Below are 10,498 nucleotides of genomic sequence, written 5' to 3' on the forward strand. Positions count from 1 at the left end.
TCTACTTCCTAAAGGCAGCAAGATCTGTCTGAATCCTCTTAGGTTTACAGTGTTCAGGGAAACAAAAAGTGATGCTCGGGTCATGAGGTGTGCTGCGTGATGCGGCTCAAGTCAGAGTTCCATCCCTGGCATGAGAAGAGGCTGGCCATCTTCCCATGTGACATGAGCCAGGCTGACTGTACCGACAACACCGCCCGTCTTCCGCATCCTGTGACTCTGTCAGCTTTGCTCAGTTCTGCCTCCTGTCTCACAGAAGCAGAGCCATGTGCCCCACACTCCTCAGCCTCCTGAGTCTCGGTGAGTCCAGAAAGACACGGTTGGAGAGGGTTATGGTGGAAATCGGGGGGTCCTTGCATCACTGACCAGGTTCCCTGCATGAGGGTGCAAAGAGCATGGGGTCTATGGAGGCAAGCCATCTCTGACGTAGTTTTTTTTCCTAGGGTTCTGTGTAAGTCTCAGGATCTGGGCAGCTGTGGGTGAGTCCTTCCCATCCCTTATTTCTCTGTTGAGAAGAGCAGTTGGGGCTGAGGCAGATGACACTGGGGGATCAGGGTGAGACCCCTGTGAGTACAGTGAGAGCCGTGTGCCCTGTGGATCCTTGGTCCTCCTATTGGCCTTGATAGTCATCTTCACTCTCCCCAGAGATTAGCCCAGCTCTGGACTCTGGACCTGAAGGCATAGTGTGAAGTCTGGGAGCTGGGAGCTAGGCCCACTGAGTGCCATTTCTATCATGAGAGGGGAGCAAGTGGCTGTACCTCACAGACCCTCCCCTACAAGGTGGCTCATGGCATCACCAACCGGCCCTTAACAACAGGATCTGCAGGACGCCCACTGGACTGGACCCCAGGGAAGGGTCTGCTCATCAGGCAGGGCCACCTGGATCTTGTCACACATTTGATGTAGGTTAGCTAACAAAGGAGCCACGTTCAAGCTTTATTTCCTTCTTTTCAGTCAAGTGGCTTTTTCACTTGTTACCTGTGTTACTGTTACTCGCTCAGTCATGTCCAACTCTTTGCGACCCCACGGACTGTAGCTCACCAGGCTCCTCTGTCCATGGGATTCTCCGGGCAAGAATACTGGATGGGATTGCCATTTGCTTCTCTAGGGGGTCTTCCCTACCTGGGGACTGAACCCTGCTCTCCTGCCTTGCAGGAAGTTTCTTTACCGTTTGAGCTACAACAAATCCAACAGGGAAGCCCTCTCCCTTTTTTCCATGTGTCAGTTTTTTTGTGGTGTTTTCTTTTGCCTGCATCACACAGCATGCAGGATCTCAGTTCCATGATTAGGGATTCAACCCAGGCCCTTGGCAGAGAAAGTGCTGAGTCCTAATGACCAGACCACCCAGGAATCCTAGTGTTTTCTGTTCTGAGAGAGTTTTCAACATTTTGTCAACCCAAGGAGTTCTTCTCCTGATAAGAATCACTGCTGAGAATCATATTCTTAGAATCTCCGTGATGTCTGTCCTGGGTTGACTGTGTCTCTGTCTGTCCCCGAGCCCCAGGTGTCCTTGAGTATCAGGGTGATGCACGTTAGGGTTGGTGCCTTGGAAGAATTGAAGGGGAAGCACTCCAACAAGACCAGTGGGGGAGAGGGAACCATTCCTATTTTCCTCTCAAAACCTGTGCCTCCTTCTCTCCTAGGTGAATATGACAAGCCCTCTTTGTCAGCCTGGCCAAGCCCCATGGTTCCCTTAGGACAGACTGTGACTCTTCAGTGTCACTTCCGTTCTCCACTTAAGAGATTCAGACTGTTCAAAACAGATGGGACCAGTTTGCCCAAGCTCCATGGAAATCATTTCAACACCTTCACCCTTGGCCCGGTGACCAGAGAACATGCCGGGTCCTACACATGTTCCGGATTATCCAGGTCTCTCCCTGTGTTTTCCAGAAGCAGTGACCCCCTGCAGATTGTGGTCACAGGTAGGAGGGGTCCAGCCCAGCCCTGGACAGCCGTCTATGCAGGCAATCCCATCCTAGGTCCAAGTTCCTTACGCGGTCGAAGATTTACTCAGGATTTCCAGCCAGGAATGAACCAGGAATGAGAACCCACTCTGAGAGTTTAAACTCAGGGTGTTGAATAGATGGGGTGCTCCGGCAAAGGAAGGAGGAGCCTCCCTAGGCATTAGTTAGACAGGATGCTGCTACTGCCTGCCACCAGGGAGGATGGGGAACGACCCTGATCCAACACCTGCCACCCAGTAGGGAGCTGTAATCCCATATGAAGGAGCTGGAGCCCCAGGGAGGAGTCCCAGGAATGTCTCCAGAGGCATGAGGTGGGGTCACAGATGGGGAAATGTTCCCTTTTTTCTCCACCTCCTTTCCAATCTCCTGCCAGTCATCAGCCACATTCTAGATGAGTGTGAACAGAGCCAGGGAATGCATCGTCAGAATGACCCAGCTCCCCACCACACATATTAGGGACAGGATGAAGCTGAGAGCATGGCAACCCAGTCCAGTATTCTCGCCTGGAGAATCCTGTGGACAGAGGAGCCTGGCAGGCTATGGTTCATGGGGTTGCAGAGAGTTGGACAGGACTGAAGTGTCTGAGTATGCATGCATGAAGCTGAGAGCAGATCCAACAGCTAAACAGTGTAGAATAAACACAAAAGAGGCTGGAGGTCTTGAGCAAAGAGAAACAGAAAAGCATGAGCCACAGCCCGAGAACAAGGCTAAAGAAAATGCAACAAAACACACAGGAAGGGTAATTGACTTTGATGGTTCACGGGGACATTTTTCACACCTTCAGATGTCAGGGGGAGCGCTGAGGTGTGGTGACTCACTGAAGCTCACAAGCTCTTTGCTCCTAGGTGTGTTCACAAAACCCTCCATCTCAGCCCACCCCAGCCCCCTTGTGGGTGCAGGAGAGAATGTGACGCTCCGCTGTCACTCACCGCTGTTGGACAAATTTATCCTGCACCAAGAAAACAGCACAGGGCATTTCCAGAGACGTGGAGAGATGCTCACTCGTGGGCATGCCCCAGCTGACTTCGTCATTGGCCCCATGACTTTGGCGAGTGCAGGCACCTACAGATGCTACGGCTCTCTCAGACACTCCCCCTATGAGTGGTCAGCTCCCAGTGATCCTGTGGACATCGTCATCACAGGTGAGTGTGGCCAGACCAGTCCCTTCTGCTCTCTGTGTCACAGATGGACTGGTGTCTAGTCCAGTATCGGTACCGGGAGAGAATGACAGGCATGCAGATACACTCACACTCGGGAGAGGGAACAAACCAGAGAGAGAGGAGGTGTGAAAGCGGAAGGGAAAAGAGAACAGAGCCCCTGCCATGTGCTAAGGAGAAGACACAGCTGGTGAGAGAGTGAAGGAGCAAGAATGTGAAAGAATGATCAATGGAGAAAAATGTACAAGAGCAGGGACACGGGCAATTCCCCATTCAGGCAGCCAACCATGGTTGGTTAAGGGGTTGGTTTCCCACTTTCACATCAGAGCTCCCTTGCTCTGTCAGCAGCACACTGTGGTACCAGACACCCTTGCAGTCTGGCCCCTGGGTGATCGAGATGGAGGTTGACACCCTGAAGTTGCTCAGCCTTGTGGTTTAATGCATCCTTCTGCACAAAGAGGGGGGAGTGGTCCCTCCAACCCTCCCACTAAGGAGTCATGTCCAGCCCCTGGGGTTGTGCAGGATAGCACTGAACACTCCCTTAAGAATGAGGTGGTCAAAGATCCTGTGAGATTCTGGCAATTTCTACTCCATAATGTCTGCTTCTGGGTCAATACCATGTTTTCTGATGGTCCCAGGTTACATACTAACTACTGCTGGGACCATCAGAAAACATGGTATTTCAAGAGCAGCCCAATTTGGTTGATTTTTTAAATCTATTTTTTCTTATTTATTTTTCTTGAAGTTTAGTTGATTTAAGATGTTGTTAATTCCTGTTGTACAACAGAATGATTCAGCTATTCATATACATATTTTTTTTTTAAAAAAAGGATATTACTAGTGTTCATTCCCACCAACAGTGTAAGAGGTTTCCCTTTTCTCCCCACCCTCTCCAGCATTTATTGTTTGTAGACTTTTGGATAGCAGCCATTCTGACTGTATGAAATGGTTCCCCATTGTGGTTTTGATTTGCATTTCTCTGATAATGAGTGATGTTGAGCATCTTTTCATGTGTTTGTTAGCCATCTGTATGTCTTCTTTGGAGAAATGTCTGTTTAGTCCTTTTTGGCCCATTTTTTGATTGGGTCCTTTATTTTTCTGGAATTGATCTGCAGGAGCTGTTTGTCTGTTTTTGAGATTAATTCTTTGTCAGTTGCTTCATTTGCTATTATTTTCTCCCATTCTGAAGGCTGTCTTTTCACCTTGCTTATAGTTTCCTTTGTTGTGCAGAAGCTTTTAATTTTAATTAGGTCCCATTTGTTTATTTTTGCTTTTATTTCCAATATTCTGGAAGATGGGTCATAGAGGATCCTGCTGTGATTTATGTCGGAGAGTGTTTTGCCTATGTTCTCCTCTAGGAGTTTTATAGTTTCTGGTCTTATGTTTAGATCTTTAATTCATTTTGAGTTTATTTTTGTGTATGGTGTTAGAAAGTGTTCTAGTTTCATTCTTTTACAAGTGGTTGACCATTTTTCCCAGCACCACTTGTTAAAGAGATTGTCTTTTCTCCATTGTATATTCTTGCCTCCCTTGTCAAAGATAAGGTGTGCATAGGTGTGTGGATTTATCTCTGGGCTATTTTGTTCCATTGGTCTATATTTCTGTCTTTGTGCCAGTACCATACTGTCTTGATAACTGTGGCTTTGTAGTAGATCCTGAAGTGAGCCAGGGTGATCCCTCCAGTTCAATTCTTCTTTCTCATGATTGCTTTGGCTATTCAAGGTTTTTTGTATTTCCATACAAATTGTGAAATTATTTGTTTTAGCTCTGTGGTATGGGGAGGGAGGAGGGAGGAGAGTTCAGGATGGGGAACACATGTATACCTGTGGTGGATTCATTTTGATATTTGGCAAAACTAATACAATTATGTAAAGTTTAAAAATAAAATAAAATTAAAAAAAAAAAGAAAAATACCCTTGATTGCTCGATAGGAATGCATTGAATCTATAGATTGCTTTGGGTAGTATACTCATTTTCACTGTATTGATTCTTCTGATCCATGACCACAGATATATTTCTCCATCTATTTGTGTCCTCTTTGATTTCTTTCACCAGTGTTTTATAGTTTTCTATATATAGGTCTTTTGTTTCTTTAGGTAGGTATATTCCTAAGGATTTTATTCTTTTCATTGCAATGGTGAATGGAATTGTTTCCTTAACTTCTCTTTCTATTTTCTCATTATTAGTGTATAAGAATGCAAGGGATTTCTGTGTGTTGATTTTATATCCTGCAACTTTACTATATTCCTTGATTGGCTCAGGTAATTTTCTGGTGGAGTCTTTAGGGTTTTCAATGTAGAGGATCATGTCATCTGGAAACAGTGAGAGTCTTACTTCTTTTCCAATTTGGATTCCTTTTTTTTCTTTTTCTGCTCTGATTGCTGTGGCCAAAACTTCCAAAGCTATGCTGAATAGTAGTGCTGAAAGTGGGCACCCTTGTCTTGGTCCTGACTTTAGTGAGAACAGTGTGAAGATTCCTTAAAAAACTGGAAATAGAAATGCCATACAACCCAGCAATCCCACTGCTGGGCATACACACTGAGGAAACCAGAAGGGAAAGAGACACGTGTGCCCCAGTGTTCATCGCAGCACTGTTTATAATAGCCAGGACATGGAAGCAACCTAGATGTCCATCAGCAGATGAATGGATAAGAAAGCCATGGTACATATACACAATGGAGTATTACTCAGCCATTAAAAAGAATATATTTGAATCAGTTCTAATGAGGTGGATGAAACTGGAGCCTATTATACAGAGTGAAATAAGCCAGAAAGAAAAACACAAATACAGTATGCTAACGCATATCTATGGAATTTAGAAAGATGGTAACGATAACTCTGTATGTGAGACAGCAAGAGAGACACAGATGTATAGACAGTCTTTTGGACTCTGTGGGAGAGGGCGAGGGTGGGATGATTTGGGAGAATGGCATTGAAACATGCATAATATCATATAAGAAATGAATCGCCAGTCCAGGTTCAATGCATGATACAGGATGCTCATGATACATGATATAGGATACAGGTCTGGTGCACTGGGATGACCAGAGGGATGGTATGGGTAGGGAGGTGGGAGGGGGGCTCAAGATGGGGAACACGTGTACACCCATGGCGGATTAATGTTGATGTATGGCAAAACCAATACAATATTGTAAAGTAATTAGCCTCCAATTAAAATAAATGAATTTATATTAAAAATTTTTTTAAAATATCAGTTCTGGAAACAGATGATAAAAAAAAGGATATTAAATGACACTCCATTTTAAAAATTATGTATTTTTTAAAAGGATTTTAAATGACACCCGTATTTAGAGTTATGTTTGAATTTTTGCCTGTGCTGGGTATCTGTTACTGTGGGTCTTTCTCTCCTGCCAGTGGGCGCCCTTCTCATTGCAGTGCTCCTCTTGTTGTACACTTCCGGCTTTAGTCCTATACTTAGGACTAGAGTTACTTTGTGCTCTAAGATGAGGGTCTCCTCCTTCCAGGTCTGTCCAAGAAACCCTCTCTCTCAGCCCAGGGGGGCCCCGTGGTGAGGTCAGGAGAGAACGTGACCTTGGTCTGCAGCTCCGAAAGCGCCTTTGACCAGTTCCATCTGCTCAGGGATGGGGAGAACCTTGAGTGCCCACTTGCTGGAGGGCAGAGCCCCCATGGAGCACTCCAGGCAGAGTTCCCTCTGGGTCCTGGAACCCCAGCCCACAGCGGTGTCTACAGGTGCTACGGCTCCTTCACTCACTCTCCCTACTCGTGGTCAGACTCCAGCGACCCACTGTTCCTGTCTGTCACAGGTGAGGAACCTCTTCCTGGCCCATGCTTTCTTGTTGCTGTTCCAGCTTGCTGTCACTAAGCTGTGTCCAATTCTTTGCGACCCCCTGGACTGCAGCACAACAGACTCCTCTGTCCTTCACTATCTCCACTTCATGTATCACAGCCTTGTCCTGGTGAAGGGGCTTGTGTAACTCAATGAAGCTATCAGCCATGTCGTGCAGGCCCACCAAGACTGACGGGTCATAGTGAAGAGTTTAGACAACACGTATTCCCCTAGAAGAGGAAATGGCAACCCACTTCAATATTCTTGTCTCCAGAACCCCAATAAGATTCCCATGCTTCACAATGCACTAAATCACATTGCATTGGCCAAGAAGTCCATTTGGGTTTTTCCATAACATCTTACTCTATCACTGAGCTCTACCTCTAGGCTCTGTGCTGGTGTTAGGGGAATGTTAGGGCTTCTGGAGAAATGGAGGCAATGAGAACCAGAGAGGAAGAGAGATGGTAGATGGGATCTCAACCCTCTTCCACCTCCAGTATGGATGCTCCACATCAGAATCATGTCTATCCAGGCAATAAAGAAAAAGGTCAGAGTAGACCCAGGAGGAGGAGAGGCTGGGCTGATTTGGGAAGATCAGAGATTGCATTGGCTCCTTGCTCTTAGTCTTTTCTCTGAAGCAGCTCTGACATACAGGTGATTTCCCAATTAAGGAGCATAGACATTCATTCCTGGAGCAGAGAGAATGTCTCTAGCATACAGCTGTCTTTCACCACCAGGCATATCCTTCCACATCCTTCTACCATCACATCTCCAGGATGGAGGGTCTACTCAACGCATTCACAGGGAGGAGCCAGAAGGTCTCCCCTCATCCCATCAGTGCTCTGAGGGATGACAGAGTCAAGGACAGCCAGGAGGTCAACCTTCCAGAAAGAATAGTCCTCATTCAGTCAGTATGAGGAAGGTTACTTGTTCACCCCTGTCTTTTTTCTCCTAGGATCCACTACAAGTACTTGCCCATCAACCATGGATCCACATACCACAGAAGGTAAGCAAGACGGTCTCCTATCTCAGCAAATTTCTGAGAAGACAGAGGGTTCCTGTGTGAGTGTTGGCTCTGCCACCTCCCAGCTCTGTGACTTTGGGCTCCTCAACGTCCCTGTTAAGTTAGCATTTGAGACCATGGTCTGCAGGAGACCCACAGGGGGCATTGAGCTTCTCATGCTCTGTGACTGGGAATTTCTAAACTGGACAAAGTGAGTCAGAGTGACCTGATCCCATGCTTAAGGGAGAAGCTTACCTTCCCTCCACCAGGATCTTTGGAAATGAATGTGGGGTGAAAAGGGGAGAATTTTAGGGAGCACCTTAAATATGTGTTATTTCTATGTTAGTGTTTTATGAACTAAACATTCCACAGTTCAGATATATAAGTGTCGTGTCTTCTTGAGGATTCCATTACAGGTCTATGTGGATGAAGGGGAAATGTATTGTGGATTAACGTGGTCTCCATTCTTGCAAAAATGCCATGGCTTGTCATACAGGGCAGCAGACAATAACTGCTTCGATGCCCAGGAGACCTTGATTCAGACCTCAGCTGGTCTTGCACAGCCTCTTTACTTTATCCACTGCTAGCATCTCTCCTGGATGCTTTGGTACCTCCTGGAAAGTGGAGACCATAACTGATCAGGTTGACAGATGCTGACAGTTTGACACAAGGATACAATAAATCCAGTGTGTAGGCACACAGCCTACTCAACAAATAACCAGATTTTCTTCCTTTTGCTTGTTGGTAGAAGCACTGCTTCCTCAAAAACACTCCAGCACGTGGTACATTTTCCTTGGGCTTGGGCTTGTCATAGCCTTCACCTCTACCAGCATCATCCTCGCTGCTCTTGTCTGTTACTGGTCTTCTACCCAAAATCGTAAGTCTGAAGGTGGCGAGCTCAGCATCATCTGACCCAGTGGGAGGTGGACTCATAGGAGAGAATGGAGTTTTCACTTCCTGTAGGTTAAAAACTGATTTCTGGTGTTGAGATCCCAGATGGAACATCTTCCAGAGACCCATGGAACCCTGTTCTTTTTATGAAAATATGTGTTGATTTATTCTTGGCTGCATCAGGTCTTGGCTGCAGCATGGGGGATCCTCATTGTGGAGCTGGGGTGCAGTTCAAGGCTGCAGAGCTCGTGGGCTCAGCAGGTGAAGCACGTGGGGCTTAGTTGCTTCAAGGCAGGTGGGATGATAGTTCTCCCACCAGGGATAGAGCCCGCGGCCCCTGCACTGGATAGGGGGTGGGGGTCTTAATCCCCGGGCCACCAGGGACATTCCAAACCCTGTTCTTCCCTTCAACCACAGCCATCTGTTCTTATTCCCTACATGATCTTGGGAAACTGCTGTTACACAGAAAAGGATGGTCCATAACAGAAGACATAGGATGGGTCCATGGGTTTGCACAGGTTCATGAGACAGTCCGTGAATGGCTGGGCTTGTATATGGTTGTGTGTGTGTGTGTGTGTGTGTGTGTGTGTGTAGTAGACAGTCTCTACACCTGGGGTATACCCCTGACATTTTCTGGCTTTGATATCCCCATCAAAGATACGGAGGTCTGGAATAACTGCCTCCACCCTGAAGAGCCTTGACTCTCTTCCATTCGCAGATGTTGCCAACATGGAAGGAGAGCCCAATGAAGGCCAAACAGTGAACGGCGAGGTGAGTCCTCCCAGGCCAAACCCTTGCCATAGCCTGAGCCCTTCCAATGCCCAATGCCCCAGCCTTCGAAGATCACATCTCAGTCGATCATTTACACCTCCTTTCTCTCAGGATCCTGCAGCAGAAGATGTGATATACGCCCACTTGAACCTCGGGACCCTCTCCGAGAGACTGTTCACTCCCGCTCCCCTGAGTCACATGCACCCCTTCACAGAGCCCATTATCTATGAAGAATTCAATGTAAACCAAGACCATGCTGAGCCCTGACCTGGCCCCAGGCTGTGAGCACATAGAGTGTTACAAATTGAGGACTTAGATCTCTTTTTTAAGGGGTTCCTCCATGGACACTCCTCCTCCTCCAAAGCAGCCCAGCAACTCTGAGGTAACAGTGCAGTCCAAGAATTATAGGATTGTCTTAAAAAATCCCACAACCTCTTCGTAATCTCCTGCCTATTTTAGGACTACATTTTATCTATCTCACTATTTGGGGAGAAGGTATAATCAATCACCCATCTGGGTAGGTTACTATGATCATCCTACTTTTTCTAAAATTCCAATAAAGCATAAAAAATTTGCCAGCTGATTCTTCAAATTATTCAGTTAAAAAAAATAAAATGTCTATTCAGTAATACAAGACAGAAACAGACTTGTAGACTTAGAGAACAATCTTAGAGTTACGGAAGGGAAGGGTGGGGGGAGAGATAGATTGGAAGTTTAAGATTGACATGTGCATACTGTTGTATTTAAAATAAAATGCTTTCCATGAGGAATAATAAAATCAATGCTAGATGAAACTGGAGCCTATTATACAGAGTGAAGTAAGCCAGAAAGAAAAACACCAATACAGTATACTAATGCATATATATGGAATTTAGAAAGATGGTAACAATAACCCTGTGTACGAGAT

The 10,498-nt window shown here is 46.3% G+C and overlaps 1 protein-coding gene across 1 annotated transcript; it reads left to right on the forward strand.

Annotated features, from left to right (window-relative positions):
• The first annotated feature begins 228 nt into the window (after positions 1-228).
• LOC113875951 (putative killer cell immunoglobulin-like receptor like protein KIR3DP1) lies at positions 229-10,169 on the forward strand. The gene is made up of 9 exons (XM_027514686.1): positions 229-297; positions 441-476; positions 1,641-1,919; positions 2,807-3,103; positions 6,604-6,903; positions 7,882-7,932; positions 8,678-8,806; positions 9,539-9,591; positions 9,703-10,169. The coding sequence occupies exons 1-9, from the start codon at positions 264-266 to the stop codon at positions 9,856-9,858; spliced, it is 1,335 nt and encodes a 444-aa protein (XP_027370487.1). The 5' UTR covers positions 229-263; the 3' UTR covers positions 9,859-10,169.
• Positions 10,170-10,498: the final 329 nt, after the last annotated feature.

This window comes from Bos indicus x Bos taurus, chromosome 18 (assembly GCF_003369695.1).
Source record: "Bos indicus x Bos taurus breed Angus x Brahman F1 hybrid chromosome 18, Bos_hybrid_MaternalHap_v2.0, whole genome shotgun sequence".
Taxonomy (NCBI): Eukaryota; Metazoa; Chordata; class Mammalia; order Artiodactyla; family Bovidae; genus Bos; species Bos indicus x Bos taurus.

Excerpts from the sequence above, each read along its gene's own strand:
- LOC113875951 (XM_027514686.1), top strand. The coding sequence starts at position 264 with ATGTGCCCCACACTCCTCAGCCTCCTGAGTCTCG. Across the intron at positions 1,920-2,806 it reads CCTGCAGATTGTGGTCACAG|GTGTGTTCACAAAACCCTCC; the intron begins GTAGGAGGGGTC and ends CTTTGCTCCTAG. Across the intron at positions 6,904-7,881 it reads ACTGTTCCTGTCTGTCACAG|GATCCACTACAAGTACTTGC; the intron begins GTGAGGAACCTC and ends TTTTTCTCCTAG.